Raw genomic sequence first — 25,589 nt, 5'->3', positions numbered from 1 at the left:
TTTACCACAAGTTGATATGGTTCCTTGGGGTCTTAATGAAATGTCTGTAACATACTTTGGTCAAAATACCACAAGGATCATTTAAAACAGCACCCTTTTTACCCTGTATAAAACAGCCCTCCACAGAGTGACCGGTTTTGAGTGCCTGTTCCTTTAAATGCTAATGAGCCAGCTCCCCTCTCCCCCATGATTTCTCAAGTGAACAGCCAGGCTGCTGCGGCTTGAGAACGGCTGCGCTGCCTGCTGCGTCGGTGTAAACCCGGTAACGAGTGTGGGGGCAGGGGGATGAGGTGGGGGTGGGCCAAGGCCATGTAGGGAGACTTCCAGTGTATTGTTACGACACAATACACAGGAAGCTCATTCCAGTCACTCAAGCATGACGTTTCTGACTTAGAGGAACCATAACAAAACGCGCAAGTGTTTTTTTTCCAGAGTTTTGGGGTTGGTAGACATGCCAGATACACAAATTAACGTGTAGAAGCACAAACAAAGTGGAATTTGCATGATATGTCCCCTTTAAGTAATGTGGTCACTGAACTGAGGTATGGTAACAAGATTAGTTGGCCAGAAGAAATACACAACTCTGACAAACAGAACAACAAATCCACACAATACAAACAACAGCACTGAAGTTTATAAAATGTTTATTAGACTGCATGTAAAACAAGTCATTACAGTCCCAAACTGCAAATAAATTACAAGGCAAATACATCCCAAGTTTCACACTTCTCAATATTGATCTGTTTTTAAACCATCATTGCTAATGTGCCATATTTTCAAGCTACTCCAGTTCACTGTGAAGCACTGTAATGATGATGATGAGGATGAAGATGATAACAGCTTCCTCAGAAATGTCTGGTTGTGGGACTGATGAGAAGAATGAGATGTTTCATAGCATCTCTTGTTGTAAAAGCACAATGGTTAATGTTTGTCAGTAGTCAAGACTTGCAACAGTACAGGCAGATTGTGTAGGTCCCAAAAAAAGATTAGTGTGGGCACATTTACAGGGGGAGAGGCAGGAGGCAGGTGTGAGGCCGATTAGTCACCACAGAGGACAGAAGATCTATGTACAACAGAGACGCAGGCAGACGAGTGAACGTGAGAAGAGAGACGGAAGGAGAGAGGCAGCAGTGAAAGGCCAGAGTCAGCAAGTAAAAAAACACATAGCTAACTGTGGGATGGAGTTAGCTACTGATCCTAGTGTGTGTGTGTGTGTGTGTGAGACTTAAAACAGAACCCATGAGTCACTGAAAGTCTGTTTGGTTTGTGTATCATTTTAGAGCCTTTCAGATTCTTCAGAAATAGGCATTTTTACTTAAAATACTCAATAACGTGTGCGTGTGTACACCCAGGTACAGAGAAGGCTGAAGGTAGAGGTGAGGTAGGTTAACTTGAGGGATTGTGGAACAAAAAACAAATGAGAGAGACAGTGATATTATACATTTAACTTCCTACAACATTAAATGTCAGAGAACATATCGAGTCTGATGACTGAATGTTTCTGTAAGTTTGAACAATGCAAGCACACGTGACCAAAGAGCATGTACAGAAGCAGGTTAGGTCACATCAATGCAACTAGTAAAAGTGGCATTAGGGAAAAAAAAGAAACAAACAACCATTCTGCCATGAGGATGTTAACAGATTTAAAAATAAAAGCACTGTCATTGGTTTCCATTTTGAAATTACACTTCAGTCTATACAGCCGTTAGACTTGAATGCAGTGATAAACGACTTCCTGAATCAGACAGAGGTTGTTGATGTTTAGATTGTTACGCGATTTTGAGGCTTTTAGACTTTGTAATGACTCTTATTTGGCTTCTTCCATTTAGATTTTATTAACAAGATTGGCTGGTTGACAGCAAATGAAATAAGCATTGGTTGTGTGAATTATTCTCTTGTTTGTTTCTAAAGCCGACCTGTCTTCCCTTGCAAAGCTGATGCCTCTCTGCAGAAGGTCCAGTGCTGAAATGATTTAATAATAAAGAATAACCTCTGTGCATGTTAAGTAAGTGCACAAGCATTATTCCAGTTCATTCATCTTCCTGGTTCTGAAGACAACCCTTTAACAAACTGGGTTCAGTTCCCTCCATCATGTTTTCTCTGTTTAGATCAGAGGGAGTGCCTGAAGTTTAAAAACACATTTAACCACTTGTGTCTTTATTTCTTACTCAATCTCACATACACACGCACTCACACACACACACACACACACACACACACACTGTCACTGAGAAGCATTCAGCACCACACAGCATTCAGATTTTCACAGTATAAAAATATCTCACTAATCCACAAAAGGTCCAAAATGTCACATGAGGCCCATATTCATTGACTCTGAAGCCACACAAAGATAAACATCATCATTAAGAGCTGCAGTCTAAGAAACAAAAACATGGAATAATTAGATCTGACTGAAATCAGTCAAGTTTCATGTGAGACGACAAACCAATGCAGATTGTTACAAAAGCAATACTCGGCACAGTTCACATATTTAACAATATTCCTGTAAATCCTGCAAGATGATTCAAGATCCTTATTTGGAAGTAGAGGCGTGTCACAATGTTCTGGTGTCCAACCTCTAAATCCAAGATGAATCTTTCAGAGTAAACCTGCACCAAACTGTCACCATTGTTTATCACGAGATACTGAAACTTTACCTGAATAACATCTTGAGTCTCACAGATGTCACTTAAGTCTGAGGAGGTGGATTTATCTTGTTGGTTCAGCAGTTTGAGTTGAGCAGTCAGGAGTCAACTGCTTTGTCAACTCAAATATGTAAACATACCTGTCCAGCTTAAACCTGTGTTCTCCAGTAGCTGCACAGCTAACGACCGTCCAGCGATAAACTGAAACTAAAATTCACCACCACAGCACACACTGGTACATCCTCCATCTTGACAGACACTGCAGTGTGGTTCTGCTGACAGCAAATCTTCTTTGAAAGACAGACAGCGTCCTGGCAATGATTTCCTGTAAAGTTTGTGATTGTTTTCAGGCACTAGTGCCGTCATTCTCAGCAACTCGACTGATACTCGCCGTGGTTCCGTGGGTGATGAGGGTAGACAGGGCTTCAGACACGTCTCGCTGGCTGCCGTGCCGTGAGTTGCTCTCTATATGATGGAGGCTGCTGTGAGTGGAAAGCGGGTGGTCAAGACGTGGCATGCTGCCATGGAAACTGCGTTCCTCTGTACTCGGTAAACCAGCGCATCGCTCCTGGGAGGGGGAGAGGAGAAAGACACTTCTTCATCTGATTCACACCATCTGACAGAGTGAGAAACAGAGTGTTACAGATGATCTGTTCTACCTGTCGTCTCGGGTGCGGCGCAGGCTGCCGTGGTAGCTGGCCTTGCTGTGAACGCTGCTGGCTTTACTTCTGGTGGAGGCAGGGTGGCCGTGGTGAGTTCTGACCGGCTCGTCAAGGTCGTCCAGGACAGCTAAGTGAGTGGAGGAGGCGTGGGTGGAGGTGCCCTACAAATAGACAGAAATGAGAGGTCAGATAAATGTAATAACAACAGAGGATGTTTGTTTGATCAGTTTAAAGTTATATTAAAAATTAAGTCTGCTTCGATCATAACCTTCAGATCGATTTTGTTTACAGGTTTTCAGGTCGCTTGATGATTTCATGTGCTTGGTGCCTGTAAGTTGTCAGACTTTTACTTCTTCTAGTTAGAGCTCTGTTCCCTGACCTGAGCTGTTTGCTGCAAGAAGCGTTGGACCTTGGTTGGGTTTAATATTGTTTGTTTCAAATATAAAAACAATAATAAAACTTTATTTATTTAATAACTGTATTTCTTTCTACTTTCTCTGACTGCACCAAGAAGTGGCCGTGCTCATCCTGAGATGCACATTAAGGCCTGATAGCAAGAAGGAATGAGTCACAAAACAACAATATAGATTCTGGTCTCAGTTTCAGTCAGATCAAGTCTTGGTTGTAATTTTCAGCCAGCACAGACAAAGATAACGATTCAGAAGATTCACAGAACTTCTCACAGAACCACATATAATAATTGTTACAAGAACTAAAACTACTGATACAAATCCTGCTTGTTTTCTTACTGCCACAATAAATACTACAATGATTGTTTATGACACCACTGTATCACTGCTGTGTGTTTGCAGCCCTACCTGAGTGGATGTTCCTCTAGACTTCCTAATAACAGGGGTGTTGGGTTCACGCAGCAGAGACTGAGCAATGTCGGGCTGCTCCTGCAGAACCTGGCGAGACTCGTTCACCCCACTGCTGAAAGATAGAAAAGAGGGCAGGGGTGGGATGTGAAGGAGGAGAGACAAGGGGGAAGGAGCATGGGAAACAGAGGACAGATCCACAAACAGCAGACAAAGAGTTTGAAGAGAGGGAAGAGGGGAGTGGGAGGCAGAGAATTGGAGGACAGAAGAGAGTAAATAAGAAGAGAGAGACATGGTGACAGCACGGGGGAGAGGAGGAGCAGTGCAGGGTTTAGGGTTGGCGTGTCAGAGTAATGCAAGTCGTGCAAACAGAGAGGAAACACAGAGAGGTGAGAAAGAAACAGGAGGGGGGGAGGAGGGGAGTGTTAAAGTGCTGTTATCGAAGTGAGGAGGACACACATGTCACAGACACTACAGGTAAATTCTGTGTGTTTATCTGCAGATATGTTAGATTACTATGAGGAGTGATTCTTAATGTGCTACTGGTTTATCTGTTTGAAGCAGTGACTTCACATGGGAAATAAAACTTAATTATAACTAAGAATCATTTGTAGCCTAATAAGCTCATTGAACAGCAGGACTGAAAACAAAACTTCCATCTTACTCTTTGCGTCTGCGTCCGTGCAGGAAGCTGGCCCATTCGAAACAGGTCTTCTTACTGCCCACCCAGAACACAGAGGGAATCCCCACCACCAGCATCATCAGGTATTTCATCAGGAACAAAACCATGAGCGGTCGACTGCTCTGCTCCACCTGATAATTACAGGAATATTAAATATCAACTCCACAATTATCTAATCAAGACAACAGAAGGTGTTTAAAACACAGAAGGAAAAGTTGATGAGTCAGAGGAAGAAAAGAGCTTTTATTATTTTGGAAACAAATCAGCATTTATCCTCAGGGGAGGAAATACTAAAAGCATTTTAAACTACTCGAACTGTTGGTTCATCCTAGAAAAGAAACAGGTTCAGCAGCTGATCTGCAGTCAGGTTGAAGAACAACAGCTCGTTGGACTTGAACTTTGATGCAAGATACAGAATCTGACAGCAGGGGGCAGTATTTTACAGCAGTTGTATAGGTTAATGTAGGTGGTTTAAAGAAACCCTCATTTTAAAGCATCCAAATCCCCCAAATCAATGTTAACCTTTAAAATATCAACTAAGAACAGTGTTGAGTTTCAAGATAAACAGAAAGCAACTTCAAAAAGTGTATTGCACAAATATGGGCATTCAACATTTGTCTTAGTTTTCAGTTGGGTGTTGACTCAAGTGGATACTGAAAAATTTCCTTTTTGGGAGACTAATGATCTAATTGTGTGGTTTACCATTTAATTAAGTCAAAATCAGAGAATCAGTTTAAGGAGCAGAATTAAACAGAAAATCGAATATATTCTTTACACGCACAATGACAAGTGACATTACATTTATTATTAACACAAGATTAAATCCTAATTAAGATGCTATTCGTTAAGTGTTTCAGCATTCGTGCCATCTCCTAAAGTGACTCCTAGGGGAGAAGGACTTTTACAAAGCCTCGGTGTTCCTTGCTTTTAAAAGGAACCAGAGTAAGGAGAAATAATATGTATTAATTAGCTTTGGTCTGTCTCGCCCAGGAAGAGATTAAATGTCTCAGATTCAGATCCTGAGGTAAAACAAGAGGCTCTGAGCGTTCTGTAAATTACCACCCATACACACGCACAACTAAAGTGAACAATGCCCACAGAATCTTCAATTATCCAAAATCATGGAGTTGTACGCTCCTACACACGCACCAACTTTGCACGCAACCCCACAACCCCTCGAGGGTAAAGATCAGATAACACTGCAATATTGAAATTCCACAGCTACAATAGGACATAAAGGGGTCTCTTCATATGCTCACACACACATACACACTCTCTCACACACCCACAGACATACAGACACGACCACATAATATAAGTACTTGCACCTGCTCGCAGCTTCTCTCATACAGTATAATGTGTCAGTGACAAATTTGCTGACACTTCTCCTTCATGAAATTACCGTAACATCCCTCTGCTTTAATAATTACGGAAAAGAAAACATATACAAATACTTCTCAAGTATTTCTAAGTTTTATACGTGAAATTGGTGAGACGCTTTCATTAAAATGTGTTTTTCTATCATACAGACGCTCATGAAACATCTCACTCCTGCCACTTCTCAAAACAGCTACAAAGACATTATAGAGTACAGGCAGCAGAGCATGACTGAGCAAGCCCTGAGAGAGTGAGTGAGTGCAGGGGAAGAAGGGGAGACTGAGTAAAAAAGTGTGTGAGAACCAGCTGAGAGAGAGAAAGACAAAGAGACAAAGAAACAGAGTAAAACAGAGATGGTAGTCTTGTGTGGAGTCTGTATTAGCTGAGCTAATGATGTATGCTCTCCCTTATCCCCTCACAAATACCTACTCACTCAGCCATACCACTCACACCTCTTACCAACTGACTCACTTACACACTCACACATGGTCAGATTATTACTACTGTTTTGAAGTCTCTAAGTTGTACTGGTAATAAATACATGGTAAATACAATTTATTATTATATTATTAGGGCCCGAGCACCGAACGGTACTATTGAAATTGTAAGGATTTTTCTTATTATTATTTCCCTTTTGGGGCTTTTTCAGGGCCTAGACATGCTCAAATTCCGACCAAAGTTTGCAGGAAATTCAAAACCCCAAAAAGTAAATGGGCGTGGCAAAATGGCTCTACAGCGCCACCAGCCAAAGCCCCTCAGTTAGCTTTCACCGATCCTCACGAAAATGAGGACAGTTGTGTATCATAACCAGATGCACATAAAAGTCTCTGTGCATTATGAAAAAGGCAACAGGAAGTCGACCATTTTGGATTTAGTGGTCAATTTGGCCATTTCCCACATTTTTACTTTGACGAACTTGTCCAAGGGATTTCATCAGATCAACTTCAAATTGAGGTGAATGTCATCTCAACAAGATGGAGATATATACTACCTCGAATTTCGCGTTTTCGTTACACGGTGTGAATCACAGCGCACCCTGGTGGCAACAGGAAATGTCTTGTTTTTGGAACGTCTTACACTTGGAAGTATTCCTCCTCATCCACTGACCGCAACCATGTCAAGCTGTGTCAAAAGGGTCTCAAGACATTGATAATGTAGGCATAAGATTACTGTGACTTTTTCAACAGCCATATCAGTTGTTTTTTTTGGGGACGGACAGACGGACGGACGTCTGTCTGTCTGTCCGTATAATTTATTTTTTGGGACGGACGGACGGATTTTATTTAATATTTTTTTGGGACAGACAGACGGACGGATTTTTTTTTTTTTTCGTCCGTCTGTCTGTCGGTCCGTATTATTTTTTTTTGGGACGGACGGACGGACAGATTTTATTTTATTTTATTTTTTTCGTCCGTCTGTCTGTCCGTATTTTCTACCTATGATCACAATCCTGACCTGAACAGCTCCATATATTAATATTAGTGCAGGGTCATCGCGCCACCTACTGATCAGTGTGAATATTCAGTTGTGCTAACATTGTCCAATTGAAACAAAATTGCTCACGCTACATCAGAGCCCCTACTTGAACAGATCTATATGTAATAATAGTGATGGAGCCACCTACTGGCAACAGGAAGTAAGCTTTGTTTTACAACTATCATTCGATTTACATGTAATTGTCACCATGTGATCTGCAATTGATTGGGTGGACCGTAATGCGCAATTAGTAGACAAGGATCGACGTCGCGTGATAGACGCAGGAAGTGAAGCTTTATCCTTCCCGCAGTGTGCAAAACACATGCAACGCGGAGCCGTGTGCCTGGTCGCCGATCGCTCTCTCCACCAACCGCAACAGGTCCTGAGTTGCGTGTGCTCGGGCCCGTTCAGTGCTACAACGTAGCCCTAGTTATTATTATTATTATTATTATTATAATAATCTTCACTGGAGATCTTGTTTTCCTATTGGATCTGGCATATGTACTTCTCTGACACACAAATAAACATATCCCAGTCACTTAATGAGGAGAGAAAATACTTAATCCTTCACAGTGGGCAACTGAGCACTTCACACCAGCTCACTCTGGCCCTGTGACAACAAACACCGGGTGTGTGAGTGAGTGATATACAGAGTGCTGCGATAGCCAAAACGCTGCCAAGAGTTTGTCTGTATTTATTTTCGTTGTGTGACTGAGACGACAGGTAAATCCTGAGGAGTCATCTGTTTTCAGACAGATGACTAGTAGAGGAATATGTTGAATGAGCTGCCCTATATGCACATGTACTTTGACATCTGAGATAGTCTAAGTATAAAGTTTGTGTACAAGTGATCAACTGATTATTTTTGCTGTGTCAACAGGAAGTGACACAAAAACGTCTTCACAAATGACATATTTCATGATTAACAAGTGACGCATACTTTGTCTGGCAAAGATGGAAACATTACACAGGCTTTCATAAATACATTCTCTCTCCTCTCTCTGTCTCTCTACCTTGTATGGGCAGGGGATGTGATAGTGCTTGCAGTTCTCCTCCATCCATGTTTTCTCCCAAATGTTTCGGTAGGTGTGTTCATACAGGTAGCACCCAATCACAGTCAACAGGGGGACAAGGTAGAGCACCGAGAACACTCCCATTCGGATCATAAACTTGACTAGTTTGGTCTGGTTTTCCTTCTCCAAAGGGATTTCCATGCGCACCCGATTCAGAGCAACAATGCCCACTAACAGGAGAGAGACGCCCACCTGAAGAGAGAGAGAAACGACAAGATAAGACTCTGTGACAGACACAAATAAAATAAACAATAATTAAAGAGCTGGATGACGGACAATAACAGAGACCAAAACATTGTCAACTATCCACGCATCCATTTACTAATCTATCCATCTCTACAAAATTTCAGCCAACAACCCATACTTGTTTCGAACCAACCATTAATTTATTCATCATATCATCCCACTCATCACTTCTTTCCTCCACCCACCCACTCACTCATTTATCTTCTGACTGTACTCACCGCCACATTGAGGCAGAGCGGTGCCAGAACAAACCACCGCAGGGCGTCTATATCATACAGGCCTATGAAACACACTCCACTGATCCCATCTCCTTCAATTTTGTTCAGGGCCAACAAGGTGACAGTCAGGGCCCCTGGGAGCCCCCAGGCAACAGCATGGAAGAGGAGGGCTTTCTTCTCGATGGCCTCGCTACCCCATTTAGGCACAGCGGCCAGGAACCAAGTGATCGTCAGTATGACCCACCACAAGCTGCCAGCCATGGTGAAGAAATACAGGACCATGAAGAAGAGGGTGCACACCTGAGAGAGGAGTGGGAGCAGTAACTTTGGATCAGTCATCAAATTCATGTTTGACAGCTGAAGGGGAGAGCACTTGTTTACATGTCAAGTACATCACGTATTAAATTATGATTATGATCAAGCTGTATGGACAGAGAGAGAAATCCAGATGAAATCTTAATAATTATTAACAAAAGTAATTATCAAAAGTATAGTATCACTAATGTTTTTATTATTCAGGGTAATGCTTTCAAATTTGATTACATTTAAAGAAAGTCTAACACTTGACAGGATTCTTACAAACCAAAATCAGTCACATGAAAGGTGTGTGAAGTGAAGCTCCACCTTGTTGTGTGAACCCTGTGTTATGGTTGAAGCTCTAAACTGAGAAGGGCTGACTGCATTGCAGGCAACTCTGTCTTCCAACAGGAAACCAAGGAAAAACACCAGCGACACCATGACATAACACACAGCGTAGAAGATTATTGGACGCTCAGGGTATCGAAACCTAATGAGAAAAAAAGAAAATGATGATTAATGTTGTGTATTATTTACAACTTACTTTAAAAAAATGTTTAAGAACTGTTTCTAGTGCTCTCTTGTCAATTTGTCTTTTTTTTTTTACAGAATTTACTTTGGAAATTGTTCAGAAATGTTTGCACAATCCATAAAAATGATTGAGGACTAACTAAAGTATTCTCATAAATCATGCTCAGTAAGTTGATATCAGATTTTAGCCATTCAAACCTGGTAACATCAATGAGAAATGTCAGAAAGGTGAAGAGCGTTGCGGACAGACAGACGATGGAGACGACGCCTATGAAGTATCGGGTAAAGGTCAGCTCCTGCTGGTTGAAGAACATTGAGGGACATGGAGCAGAACAGTCCTTCTTGCCCATGAAAGAGTAACCCAGTTCAGGGTCAACTTTGAGCTCTCTGGGGCACCAGAAACCGTATTCTCTCTGCACAGTCATGGATGACTGGTCAGTGGGGTCAGAACCTGTTAGCAGGTCCTCTGCACGAGGATATGGCTCATCACAATCCGGGAACCTGGAAAAAGAAAAACTATGTTAGATCTTGCAGTTTAATATGATATCAATTTTGCTCAGACACTTGTTTATATGTTATGCAATGGCTTAGTACAATAAATCAACAGCAGCAAAGAGTATAGCCTCTAAAATTACCTAAGTTTGAATCAAGAACTCTATAACAAAGTTTAAACACAAATCACCATTGCATCCATCATGAGGTTAAGATTTATTGCACAGATGCTTCAAAATCCTGTGTGTGATGACACTGTTTGTACTATTTAATACTGGGTTGATTTAAAATGAAAAGCACACCTGCTACATTGCATGTCGTCTGGCCAGGCTACTCCAAATATCTCCATGAGTTTGTGGCACTCGTCTTTGGCGCGCTGGCAGAGAGATCGACATGGCATGGACACCTGGCCGTAGACCGTGCACACCGGGGCGTACAGGGCACACAGGAACATCCTCAGGTCAGCGCTGCACACTAGGTTTACCATGGGATGAAAAGGCTACAGATGGAGAGGTGGAGATGGAGGGAAAGAAAAAGACAGAATTTATTTGTTTAAACCTGCGACCAGACTGGAAGTGATGCTACAGTTTCCAAGTGTATCACACATGGTCTCCTAACTCTAGCACACTCCTACACATTTCATCTTTCCAATGTTACATTTGAATATCAGTGTGAACCAGCTTGATAAAGTTATTTTTAAATATGTTGTGTATGCGGATAAGCATGATGTTACCACACCAAATACACACAGGCTCAGGAAAAAGTTGGCACATATTCGACCTGAAATAGTCGTGAAATAAGATGGAGGGAGAGTGAGAGGACAAGTTTGTTCCAACTACTCTGGGGAAATCATACTGCTCAGTATTCCAGCGATATTAAAAAGCTCATAAAATATGTATCATGGCAATCATATTACAAAACATCCCTTTGAAGTTGGGGGGAGAAAAACAAACCTCTGAAGGCTGAGCCGCAGTCATGTGTCAATACATTGAACAAACAAACACAGAAATCCACACACTACAGATGATAGGTTCTGTTCCCTGGAGTGCGATTCTAAAGGTTAGCGACTCTGGCTCTTTGTGACCTTCAGGCTGCTGGTTCAAATCCACTGGAAAATTGTGAGTGATGGACTGTTCAAAAAGCCTCCAGAGCTCTTCCTTTACATTGCTATGTTTTGGCCATTTACAGGTTCATCATTTTTATTTGGGGGTCTACTAGAATAGGTTTACATGCTGTAATGTTCAAAATACGCTTTGTCTCATACTGTACATTGCCTAGGCGCCTCTTTTCACCCTTTGTCTAAAACACTGTCCTAGCTCTGGGCCCGCCTCCCCAAAAGCCCTGTCTGCTCTGATTGGTCAGTTGAGCTACTGTCTAATGACAGGTCAACCTCTTAGAGCATGTGGTGGAAATGTCACGCTGTTTACCCAGAGGCTTCCCAAACACTGCTGTAGCCACAGTAACAATGGTATTGTTCAGCCGTGAAATCAACTGTAAAGCATAATATGGTCACTTTAACAATGAGAGTCGGACCGATTTATCGGTTTGCTGATAAAAATCTGTATTAGCGTGTGTGCCAATATGTAATTTTTATTTTACAGAATACACAATGCAGGAAAGATGTGCATTTAAATTTTTTACGCAAAAACATTCGTCCTGCATATTTGGTCGTATTTTCCTTTATCTTATTTATAATAAAGTTAAACTGTAAAATATCAAGCCTTAATAACCTCAAATTTTCGAGTTTTATCAGGAATTTTTGACTCCCTAATATTGTTGTCGATATTGGCCCCAAAAAATCCACAATATTGACAACTATTGCTGATTTTCTGAGCAGGCTTCATTATCTTTTTGTTCTAGTTCCACCTACAGTGAAAAAACACTACAGCAATGATTTGTTAAAATCAAATTAGGTTTTGTATGCAGAAAATGCACAACAGAACATTTTTAAAGCCTTTTTTATGGGCCTCAGTATCCAAACAGAACGGCTACTGTATGTCAGCAGCAGAACAAAGACAGTAACTTCATTTGCCTGTTAAACTGATTTTTGTAAAGAAATGTTTGTGCTTTTGTGCAGCACACACACACCTTATGCTGCATATTCAACATATTTTTCTGATATGCGCATACATTAGCAACTGCTAGTAACATCATGTTCCCAGAGCCGTTTGGGTTATCTGGCCACACTGATGCTGACTTTTCAGTGCAGCTTCAACAAGAGTAAACAGAAATCAGAGCAGAGCCGTGAAAGCAATGAATAGAGAGCAACGGAACAAAAACGCTTAGGCTGGCTGCACACATCACGGCACTTTGTGTGTACATGAAATATGTGAACATGTCACACAAAACAGTGCACTTACATTGATTGCTTCATACAAAAGCTATAGTATATGCCTACAGACTGTGTGAGTGCATTTGTGCATCAATGAATATGTGTGTGTGTGGACTCAGACCTTGTGAGTATGTTTTGATCATTCTCAATTGCTGTGTTCTAGATGTGCACGTTGAAGAGATGTTCCACCAGTAAATGGGTGCAGTGGTGCAGGATCTGTGTGACATAGTTTTGAATGTTGCAGGGAACCATGTGAGGACACACAACACACACCACACACACACACACACACACACACACACACACACACACACACACACACACACACTCACCCTATCAAATAATTCACACATTTTACATTTTCCCCCTATTGCGTTAACACACTAGCTTCACTGTGTTGGGACACAGAGAGAGACAGGAATTACACGAGCTTTAAATGGAGGCAAAACCTGATCACATACACAAACAAGTAGATGAGCAATTAAATATGTGTACATGTGTGTATCAAGTAATTTACAGTGAAGATATGGTGACAAAGTGGTGCGGCTTCATTGACAACTTTCAATAAGATAGTTTAGTAGCCAGTTGTACTATGGAGTCATATTTAAACATCCTGATGAGTGAGGAAGTCCTGATCTAAGGCTAAGCTACACTGCTAAACAGTCTTATCAAATACTGTATCTTTCATATTTACATCTGAAACAATGAAATGTGTTGGGAATTTACCTCACTGAAGAAGGCATAAGCATCATGCTTCTGTCTTTTTCAGTCACATTTAACATAAAATGTTGACTATGTGTATACTATGAATAATTTTTTCATAAATGAATAAAAAGATACTCTACTCTAAAGAATGAACAATAGCCAATTAAATCCCAAATTTGAATAAACCCTTTTTGCCTTGCTACAATTAGCTACCATTCTATTTTCTGATGAGGCCACCTCAGTGCCAGCTCTTATTCTGATATGCTGCCCACACTAATGGTACCTCTACAGTCTCGTTTTGTTGTCTTTTTGTTTCTGCATGTATGTTTCACAGACATGTCAATAACAACAGACCCATAAGAGAGCCTGAGGCCACACTTAACCGAGTCCTAGTTGCTTTCTGTGTGAGTGTGTGTCACTGCCAAGCAGCATGGAGTGTTTCTTCATTTCTCCTGATACTAACTCTACAATGACTGTGTCTGTGTGTGACTCCTGTGTGCCCTCATTCTGCCCAGTTCACCAGTGCATGTGGGGTTATGTGTGTGTGCATCATTGTTCTTGTATTCTGTGTAAGTATGTCCCAGTTTAAGTGTTTTTGAGTGTGTGTGTGTGTGCGAGCAAGTCCAATGCCTGTGTGCAGATATCTGTGTGCAATTATTCTGACAGTCACGGCAATTGCCCCCCATCTCTCCCCACAAAGAGAATATTGATATTAAGTGGCCTAACTGTGCCACCAAAAGAGAGAGGAGGGGAGTGGCAATCAGCATTCCATGCAGGGCGACAGGGTGAATTGTCTGGCATTTTGTAGTCAGTTGTGATGGACGGACAGAGAACGGAAAGCAGAAAAGCCTGCAAACCAGGCCTGAGGGTGAAGACATACTTCGACTGCAACATGGAATGATGTGGAAGAAGAAGAGGAAGAAGGATGGGGAGCAGAAGAAATGTAGTGCATCAGCTTCCTGCAAACGATATCTCTAACAGTGGTTGTTTCTCTTTCCATCCTTCAGTGTGTAGTGGACTGAATCTGCTTACTTGATTCCAGTAATAAAGAACTGCAGGGATGATGTATTTTGAAAACCAGCCCAGATGTTAGCATCACCCTGGTTCCCTGTACTATTGTAATTATTTGCCCAATGTTTGTGCCAGATGTTAGCAGCATATACACTCAACACATGCTATATAGCAACAAGATGCAGATATAAAATCAAGTTCAAATGTGTGTTGAAGTGGTAAGCCTATTCTATAGCTTTTATTCAGTATGCAGTTTACTCAGCTGTGGGGACGAAAGTTCACAGCCTCTGACTAGAAACTGTCAGTTCTTCAACAAGAAAATGGCTTTGTGCTGTTGTTGGCACTGCTGCCTTTAGGCAAAACCCACAGTGGTAGACAGCACTTACTCTAATAGACTAAAACTCAGACCAACATTACATCATTAAAAAGAAAAAATACTGGAACAAAACCAGTGTCATTCAGAAATTATAAAGGAGGTCATTATGCAGACCACATGCCACCAAAATGCTATCCATCATGCAGGGCTCCAAATCTCCCCCACATTGGTTCAAAATGAATGGTGGTGGGTTGATCCAAGTCAAACATTTTGGCACCGTTTGAGACGAACATTTCAACATTCACAAATTCAGCTTTCATAAGCAATCATGAGTTCAGTTTAAGTTCTGTTATATCAACTGCGGTGCCAGAAAACCTGACCTATAATGAATTATGCCATTCTTATAGTATAACGGGAGGGTGCTTCCCTTTTATTATCAAGTCATGCTCTTTGAATCAAGCATTTAATAATTACTATTATTTAAATCTATTACTAAAACTTTTAGAAGAAAAACACTGTATTTAGAAAAAAGGACATTTTAACAATAATGGACACCCAGAGATTGACAGGAGCCCTCTCCTCCTGCTGTCTTTATAGCGACAATCAAACTAAACCCATTCCATTTAACTAATAGCTACTCAGCATAATATCAGATTGGCTAAAAGACAGATAAATGCCCTGATAAGACTAAACCACCGAAACATCAGCAGGTTAACAATCAGTGTGCGATGGAAATCAAATCAAAGGTTTATTTGAGTTTGAGAGTGTGTTTTGGACAGGTCGTTCAGCATAAGAAGCACGGTGGGGTTTTTGACACAGAGGAAAATGAGAAAAAAGGCCCTGACTGGTCCACCTCTTGTTCAATGGAGGGATTAAGTTTCTTTTTTTTACTCCTTCTCCCCAAAGAAACCCAGAAGGCAGGAGAGAAGGGGAAAAATTAAGTAGAAAAAAATAAATAATCAACAAAGAAAAAAGAAAGAAAGAAAGCAGCATAAGATTAACAGTCACGTAATGCAAGCAATTATACTTTTGGCGACAAGCGGTAAGATGCCAATAACTGCTATACAGTTGGTAGCGAAGAGAGAGCAGTGCACGCAACAGGAAAAGTACAGGGGGTTGTGTGTGAGAACTTTTTGCACTAGTTTGTGAAGCTTTTCTGATGCGTTGTCGCTCACATGTCCAGTTTAGTCCGTGTTTGGGATGACAACCAATATCATCATGGTGACAACAAGACAGAGCACCTATGCACAAAACATGAACTCTGGTCCAGCACATTAATAAAGTACTTATATAGATGATAAATAATCAGACGTTACATGGGTTTGTTCGATTTCTCTATGTATTTTTTTAAATGGTAAGCAACTTAAGACTTTAATAAACTGTTAAAAGTTCTGCCCACAGTGTTACCGAAACCGGCTGAACCACAACCCATGTTGACGGTAGTGTAAACACCCTGAGAGTCGAATAGCCCGGAGCAACTTCCTTCCTTGTGGAGGTTGCATGCATCTTGATTCAGATCCAAAAGAAGAAAATAACATGACTTATGAGTTCTTGGACATGTCTAATATCTTTCAGCAGTCTGTTTATCCAGTGAGTTGTAAGTGCATGTGGGTCCGGGGGCTTAGAACGTTTGTAGAAAATCCAGTTAGCCAACTCTGCAGAAACTCATACACATTGTCAAGTGCAGGAGGAGGAGCAGGAGAAGGGAGGGAGGAAAAAACAGTGGAGTGGAATGGAGAAAAGAGTGGCGGTTTCCCGGTGGATTAGGGAGTCAAATGGATTGTAAGAAGTGTTTAAGGAGTGTGAGAACCTGAGACAGTCACACACACACACAGAGAGACAGAGACAGAGACAGAGAGAGAGAGAGAGAGAGAGAGAGAGAGAGAGAGAGAGAGACACAGACCAGCTTTGTATTGTGGTCAGCTCAAGGTGACAGGCTGTTGGGTCTAAGCCTCCAAAGATACAGCTCCTCCATCGGGGCGAGTTGACTTCAAAAAGGTTCTTTCCCCAAAATGCATAATTATCAAATACATTATAGTTTATCTAGTCCTGTACTTCTAAAAGTAGATGAACTGTCTTTGGATTCCAAACAGCTTCATTGACTTTTTGTTGGTGTGATTCTGACTGTTAAGTGCTCTTTAAAGCGCTTTCAGTGCAACTTTATGTAATGACCACTCAGAGAGCAACGGAATTCTCTGAACAGCTATACAACCTAATGGCAATTTTACAAGATAAAAAGAGAGGACCAAAAGCAAATTTATAACATTTATTAAAATTAGTAAATTCCTGTCTAGTAATAAATGGATATTCTCTCAATGGATTTTTGATCGGACATTTCTGTGCACTCATTGTTACATAATAAAATCAGTTATCTCGGTTTCCTGCACCTTTCTCTGACTGAGGAGGAGTTTCGATGGGGAACATCAGGCTTTTTTCAACCCCACAGTCTCTATCTCTTCCTCATCTCTGTCTCACCATAACTCACTTTCACTATCAGTAAGTCAGGCCCTGTAGCACAAATGCTGTCAGACCAAATCAGCTCTACCTCCGTCAGCTTGCTACACGTAACATCCCTGCAACATCCGCGCCTCGATCTAAATCCTAAAATTTTCCATCTTTCTGGAGAAACTGTAATGTTGTGACTCTCTACTGCTGTTCAAACCCCTTTTCTCCTCTTTCAACTAAAACTATACATAGCCATACATTATAGCCAGTTACATTGTCTCTATCTCTCTACAATGTAAGAGAAGTACATCAGTTCATTTCACAACCCCTCAGCAATTATATGCTCCCTCTATCTCCCTGTCTTTGCACCAGCACACCGCAATTTCTAAATCCTCTATGCACACCACTGTTTACTTACTGCTGCCTCGCCACCTCTACTTGTTACATTTAATCTTATATAGCATTTTCTAGTTTCCTGATCAATAATGCACACATGTTCCGTGATAAATTCACACCTCAACATATGTGCACACGCGCACACGCACACACACCCTGCCTCCTCTCACACGTTTGTGAGAGAGACAGGCGTTGGCCATGAACAGATGAACTGAACAGACCACGATGTTCTCCTGCTTAATCTCTGAAAGGACAGTTAAGAAAGGGGCACCCTTCTCCCACACTCTCTCCCTCTTTCATTCATTTGTTCGTTTATCCGTGTCCATGCATCGTTCAGTCGGGAGGACCGGACAAAGCCGTTAATGGCATTCCCCTTCACGTTCACTTCCCCTCCTCCTCTCCTCCTATCTTCTTTCTCCTGTATTCATCTCTTGTTTTCCTCGCCTCCCATTTACTGGCAATTATTCTGACATGCACTTGTCCTCCTCTTCTCCTTTTTCTTATTCCAGCATCAGCATTCATTGGCATTCCCTACTCTTTTATCAGGTTATTTCATATTCGACAAATAAAAAGCAACACATTCTACGTACTCTGTCTTTCATGTTTTCTTCTTCATGTCCTAAATACACAACACACAAAAAATGCACAATTTCTTCACTTAACTCAACTCACTGATTTCTTATCAGTGATGCAAATATCTATTTCATCTCACCATTTTCTAATTTATTTACTAGCATTAATTACTCTTGCAGACTATCAACATGCATCTTATCTTTTCATTTGACAAAACTCTAAATCCTTTTTTCTCTTTCTCCAACATCCATGATTTTATAGCTTTCTTACAGAATTTAAGCCTAAAAATCTTTGATAAAATTTGACTGAAAAAAGAACAACACTTAAACAGATATTTTTCTTAGAATCAGTGTAAAACTGTCCAATTAACTGCTCATATGAACCACATTGACAGTTTCTGTATCAAAATTGACATTGAATTATTGATGAAGATGATTCAAAGGCAAGTATGTTCATCCAATCAGGGGTAGGAAGGGTTAATATTATCCAAGTTCCGAAGAGAACTGTGAATAATTTTCAACAAATTATATGCTATTATGTCTGCCTTTGCCAGACAACAATAAAGGTAAGATTGACTTGTCCTGCATTCCTGATGTCTTAACTTCCTACGTCAATAATGGACACTGCCTCTCACTGATGAGGGTGGAACGATTCTATATTTTCTTTTAACTGCACCATGTTTCTTCATGAATACACAGCTTAGATTGCCAACATCACAGATTGCAGACTTCCACTGACAATTTCAACCCAAAACAAATAACACTTGAGAGTAATGTGTAGTATTTTCCAACTAAATTACTTAGAGTATGAATTGCCAATTTCCTTGCTTGTATTAGCAGTCCTTTCCCTCCTCCTCTCCTAGGTTTAGTCCAAAGCATGCACTCATCATCCAATTTCCCTCCTGCCAGCCGTCTGTCTCCCTCCATTCCTCCCCTTCCTTCTCTGCCTATTTAACTACCATGGCAACAGGTGATGTGGAGGCTCTCATAGGACTATGTCTCACGGAGGATAACATGCATGTGCGCAGACACACACAGACACATTGAGGTAGGACTTAAACAGTGAAGAGTAGAGCAAACGAGCTCACACAAGGAGTGCAGAGACAAAGTGTGAAAGTGGGAATAAAAGAAACCAAGAGGCATAGGAGAAAGACTCAAATGAAATGATAGAGATGTAGATGGGAAGCCAAGAATGTGACAATGGTGTTGAATCAGATAGCACCCACACACTTGCTAGCACCATGCAAGCCACCTGTGCATATCCATCTGCTCAACGCCTATACGCTCTTTAAGAATGAAAAAATAATACACCATTTCTGGCACTTCAACCAATCATTCCCACTCAATCAACTATAAAATCAATTATTTTATAATATAATTTTTTTAATAAAACTGGTTTATGTTCATTGCCTATGCCGTTTGTCTACTGTGTACCATATGACGTCTCTGTCCACGGTAAATAAAACTAATGGTGATCAAAGAGTGGATGCATCAGACAGTGCATGTACCGACTGGATTCGAGGTGAAATGTGCATACATCACTGACAGATTCTGGAAGTTGGACAGGAGGTTGGCAGACGTAGCTGGGTGAGTCACAGAGTGAGTAGGAGGCTGGAGCTGGGGTAGTGCATCCAAAGAGTTGGAGCAGATAGAAAATGGATGTACACAAGGAGACGAGCAACTCACTGCCTGGCAACCAGTGAATTTGTTAATAAAAATGATGCTCCATCCATTATTTGGAACTGGTTCAGTTTAAACAATGTTTTGCATATAAACAGAATTCAACTAGTTGGTGGTACTGGTGATTGTGGAAGCTGCAATACAAGTAACCTTATTTTCTGAAATCAAAATGAAAGATGTCTCAAAGGTGAGTGAGTCAAAAGGTTTGAAGGTAGTCTACCTGTCTCAGCTTGCACTTATTTTACCCGTTTAAAAATCCTTGTGCTTTTTTGCATTTATATGGGAGCTATTTTAGTAAAGTGGAAAGGTGCATGTGGCTCGATAAGTGTACAATTAGTAGCACTAGAGCTCTTAATGCTGACGCTGTTCCTGATCTGCAGTATGCTGAAAATGTTCTTTCTGCCTTTTGTTGAGTGGCTTTGCGTGAGAAGGGGATCAATGGTGTGTGTGTGCATGTGTACGTTAGTGTGGAGTTGGGCTTAGCAGTGAGGGTTAAACATCACACACACACACACACACACACACACACACACACACACACACACACACACACACACACACACACACACACACACACACACACACACACACACACACACACACACACACACACACACACACACACACACACACACACACACACACACACCCCCAGGCTGGGTCATGGGTTCAGATTAAGACCATAAGACATGGATAACCTATATTTATGTGTCGTATCAGAGCCGAACACTGCAGGGCTCTGTGCCAAATGAATGGTTAGATCACAGTACAAAAACCACAGAATCCATAATATTCATCACACAGATTCAGGGAGGGGTCAAAGGAGGGATACAGAGCTGGCCAGGTGACAGATTAATCGGATCGAGAATTACAGAGAATTCTCGATTCTGATTGGCTGGAAGATGTGGACTAACTTTTAGTAACTGGAGTTCTATGAAATGTGTTTGATTGCATTTTCCAAATAATGTTCTTGTATTAAACTGTTAAGTACTATAAAATCATCCGTATCAGTGTTGAGGCACGAGTCTTTAAAAATAGGACTTAATTCAGACTTGTGACCGAGTCCTGGACTAAAGAACCAGAACACTGGTTAATACACATTAATTTGTGTAGATATGGACATCCAAATTAATCGGTGGTGGAAAGAGGAAAGAGAGGGCTTTTAAAATAACTTATTATTTCTTACTTACACATTGCTCCTACCAAATATTTAAAAATCATTTTTATAGAATTCTTAATTGAATATCTTTTACAATTTGTTCAAACAAATTAAGGAATTTCAATTTGTCAGATAATTGCGTGGTGTTTTGCCCTATTTGATTTTTATTACTTCAGCAATGAACGTGTAAATTGGCAAAATAACACACAGTTGATATTGTAAGCAATGCTTACAGACCTTGCAGTTCTGGTCCTATGCTGACAATATAATTGAAATTAAAAGTTAGAAAAGGAGGAAATGGTAGAACATAAGTATATTTCCTTTTTTCATGTGATCTGATGCCGTTACATTGGCAACATAATGGCAATGCCTACACACTGAAAATATTATAAGGTTAGGGAAAAAAATGGCCTACACCACTATTTCATACAGTTGTAATGGAACCCAGTGTTATATTTACAGTGGGCTACAGGGCAGTATTTGAACAATGAAAAGTCTCTTGAATCTTTCCTCAAATCTCTCTTTAGTGAGCATTGTGAGGCTGGATAAGCAGTAGTGGCAGCTATGCTGATGGGAACGGCCTGCCAAAAAACAGCACCAGGCAGTGCCTTTGTTCTGTGCATAAATAAATGATTGCTTTATTTGGGCTAGCAGTCTCAATAGACTCCGTCAGAATGAGCAGGATAATCAAGAGTTCAGCAGAAAAAAAGGAACTTTAAAACTGAATGAGGACCTGTCTGTCTCCGCCACATAGAATAGGGTAAGCCTCTTCAGATGCACTGAACAGCGTGAACGCACACACATGCACACACACACAGATCCACACACAGCACAACCAAGCAATTACACACTCACAAAAACACACCTCTATAAAACCTAATTCTCTCTTTCGTATTCACACACAGACGGAAAAAAAACAGACCACACTTACACACAATAACCCCCGAACTCTTTAGACTTGGCACAGACACGTTCTCTGTTGTGGGGACCCGGTGGCCTCAGGGTGGCCCTTCTTAGAAAGAGGAGTCTTATTTTGAAGGACAGGACCCCATGTCGGGAGAAACACAAACACTGGAGACAGTAGGGTCTGAAGACTTTACACAACCTGTCACCTTGTCAGTATTTCCCTCTGTATAGTCACTGACATTCAGTCTTTGCTCTCTTGCCCTCTTTGTCCTTCCTGTTTTTTAGTACCGACCACGGTTCAATCTATCAACTCTCACAACTCAAATAGCAGTTTGACGAACATTCAATCAAATTTTCTCAGTACCATAATAAGATGAGCGGCAATGGTAAATACTTTCCGAGGTGGTGGGACACAAAGGTGGGATATGAAATATTCTTAAATGTCTTTTCAGATTTAACTGCCTGCCTATCATCATATTACATTACATTGTTTCCTCCGCCACGGAGGGTCTGTTCTGCTACCGACCGTTAATTTGATTGTTTGTTTGTCAGCAGGTTTACGGAATACTGAGCGTATTTCCAAAAAACTTGGAAGGATGAGACGGACCAAGAAAGAACCCATTACAGCTGGAACTGTTGGGTTTCTCTATAAATTGTAAGGTCTTAACCTTAAAGGGGACATAGCATGCAAATTCCACTTTGTTAGTGCTTCTACAGGTTAATGTGGGTATCTGGCATGTCTACCAACCCAAAAACTCTGGGGAAAAAACACTCGCGCGTTTTGTTATAGTTCCTCTAAGTCAGAAACGTCATGCTTGAGCGACTCGATTGCGCTTCCTGGGTATTGTGTCGTAACAATACACTGGAAGTCTCCTACATGGTCTTGGCCCACCCCCCGCCCCGTCCCGTCCCGCCCCCACACTCGTACTTCCGGGTTTACACCGGAGGCTGCGAGGCAGCGCAGCGCCGGTCCCAAGCACGCAGCCGGGCTGTTCACACGGGACGAGCATTTCTCCGCTGGTCAGCCCGCGATTCACTCACATGTGGCATTTGTCTGGACTGCTGGGACTGGGAGGCTGCAGCAGCTGCTCGGGAGCGACCGCCGCTCTCCCGTGCGTGAGCTGGAATTTGTGTCAGCGCCACACAGCCAGCAGTGTGGAGGACTTCCGCAGTGTTCAGCGCTACTGTAACCCCCGAACCCCGACATTCAACGGGTACAACAACAAGCGGAGAAAGCAGAATCGCGGGCTGACCTTATATATACAGTCTATGGGGCTGACCAGCGGAGAAATGCTCGTCCCGTGTGAACAGCCAGGCGGCTGCGCGCTGGAGAACGGCGCTGCGCTGCCTTGAAGCGTCTTCCACACTGCCAGCTGTGTGGAAGACTTCCGCAGTGTTCAGCTCTACTGTATGCCGGGTTACAGTAGTTCCGCCGGGTTACAGTAGTTCCGCTCGGTTACAGTAGTTCCGCCGGTACACCGCCGGAGCGCCGACCTGACGCGCGCTGCGAGGCAGCGCAGCGCCGTTTTCCAGCGCGCAGCCGCCTGGCTGTTCACACGGGACGAGCATTTCTCCGCTGGTCAGCCCCATAGACTGTACATATAAGGTCAGCCCGCGATTCTGCTTTCTCCGCTTGTTGTTGTACCCGTTGAATGTCGGGTTCGGGGTAAATGATGGTCTTCATAGCCCCCCCACCTCTTTCTCTCTCTGTCTGTCTGCTTGTGTGCTTGTAGTGGATGGGCAGAGGGGGACATTTAATTATGTGATTGGGAAAATTAAAACTCCAGGACAACAAGGGAATACAAAGTATGGGATGCATATTTGATAATTTATATCATATAAAATATGTAATTTATATCGTTTAAAATCATGGGGGGAGAGGGGGGAGCTGGCTCATTAGCATTTAAAGGAACAGGCAGTCAAAACAGGTCGCTCTGTGGAGGGCTGTTTTATACAGGGTAAAAAGGGTGCTGTTTTATATGATCCTTGTGGTATTTTGACCAAAGTATGTTACAGACATTTCATTAAGACCCCAAGGAACCATATCAACTTGTGGTAAAATGGGCATGCTATGTCCCCTTTAATATGTTATGATTTGGCGCTTAAAATTTAACTGAATACCTTTTATTTTAGTTCATTCTTTTTTTGCCATGGATTTTGTGAAGCACTTTGTAACCTTGTTTAGATATTGGCTATACAAATAAAGTTATATTATTATTACATTTTAGGGTAGATCTGGATTTCTCCTCTTTCTTTAACATTGTGACATAGGGTGTTTTTTGACATTTTTCACTATTTTCCCAGGGAGAAATTCATGGAGCTTGATGAAAAGGCATACATATCTACGGGACTGTTATTTATGAGTGTTTACAATTTAGATTTTTTTTCAACAAAGGCTTGTGATCCTCAATAGTTCACATGACTGCAGTAATGTATCTGCATAATAACATAGCCAAGAAAAGGAAATAAAATAATAATATGCAAATCTTGAAAGGAAATTTTAAGAGCAGATTAAGTTTCAGGCTCCTGAAGTGACAACTCCCACTGTGAGCCTTTTCTAAAATTAGATTTTTTCTCCCACCAATAACCAACTATTACTGAAAAACCTTTTTGATCAAAGGGCTTTCAACTGTCGATAATTTCAGTTGAGTATCATTTTCTTCTAATTTACTATATTAGCATCACATTACTGTCAAATTGCCACTTGAATGTGTAACCAGAGCCGTGCTAAATGAAGGGTGAATGCCTGACTGTGTTTACATGCACTTAAGTGGTGAAGTTACTGCCAGCTTTCTGCAGTACTTTAATGTATATGAAGAAAACCCTGGTTCCATTACTCAAGGTAAGAGTTTAACGGAAACACAGTGAATAGCGCTTTCTGTTGAGGAAACTGCTTGGATGGTAGAATGAAGAAAACACAATTACATGTAGCAGTGGATCCTTGATAATTCTACACTCACTATAAAATAAATACATCTAAATTAGCTGGTTTCATGGAAGAACGGAGACTGTAAATGTCAGGCACATGCACACAGTAAGAAAACCTGTTCAACCTATTTGGAGAGCCTGCTCTGTTAGTCTGAATCCTTCATTAGCAAAGAGAGAAAAAGAACTCCTTAAGCTGTAATACACTTCATGACCACGTTGCTTTAAAAAGGGATTCGAATCTGAAATGTAATGACCACACAGGTGAATGTGTATTTGAATTTTCATGAATTTTATGCCCAAATTCGATTTCTCCAATTACCTGGTTTTGTGCTGTGCATGTAAATATAGTGACTGACAGCTCTAGATTCATTCGAGCAGAGCTAGGGTTGCTGTCTATTTGCTTTACAAACACTGTGCTCTATTGTGCCCCAAACCTAAGCCAACAAAGTATTTCACTCTTTATTAGACCAGGGGCTTTCTAACCGCTTTCACTCAGCATCCAAACAACAAAGATTCTGTCAGAGTTGTCCAGAAAACCTCAATGAGGTATATTGAAAGCAAAGTACTCGGAAGTATTCTTTCAGACCGGGTTTCCCAAACTTTTCAGGCTTCGACCCCAAAA

At 41.4% G+C, this 25,589-nt stretch overlaps 2 protein-coding genes across 2 annotated transcripts in view; both read right to left on the bottom strand.

Moving 5' to 3' along the window:
* The window catches only part of kif28 (kinesin family member 28), a 67,682-nt gene that overhangs the window by 11,290 nt on the left and 30,803 nt on the right, over positions 1-25,589 (bottom strand). The gene's annotated exons all lie outside the window — the stretch shown is intronic.
* On the bottom strand, positions 628-11,538 carry fzd3b (frizzled class receptor 3b). Its single transcript, XM_047340764.1, is given in 10 exon segments — positions 628-3,191; positions 3,194-3,213; positions 3,305-3,468; positions 4,126-4,240; positions 4,790-4,938; positions 8,674-8,925; positions 9,198-9,497; positions 9,822-9,984; positions 10,224-10,526; positions 10,820-11,538. Coding segments are annotated over 10 exon segments (1,851 nt in total). The 5' UTR covers positions 11,005-11,538; the 3' UTR covers positions 628-2,991.

This window comes from Hippoglossus stenolepis, chromosome 1 (assembly GCF_022539355.2).
Source record: "Hippoglossus stenolepis isolate QCI-W04-F060 chromosome 1, HSTE1.2, whole genome shotgun sequence".
NCBI classification, from domain to species: domain Eukaryota; kingdom Metazoa; phylum Chordata; class Actinopteri; order Pleuronectiformes; family Pleuronectidae; genus Hippoglossus; species Hippoglossus stenolepis.
This window is presented reverse-complemented; position numbering and strand designations above follow the sequence as displayed.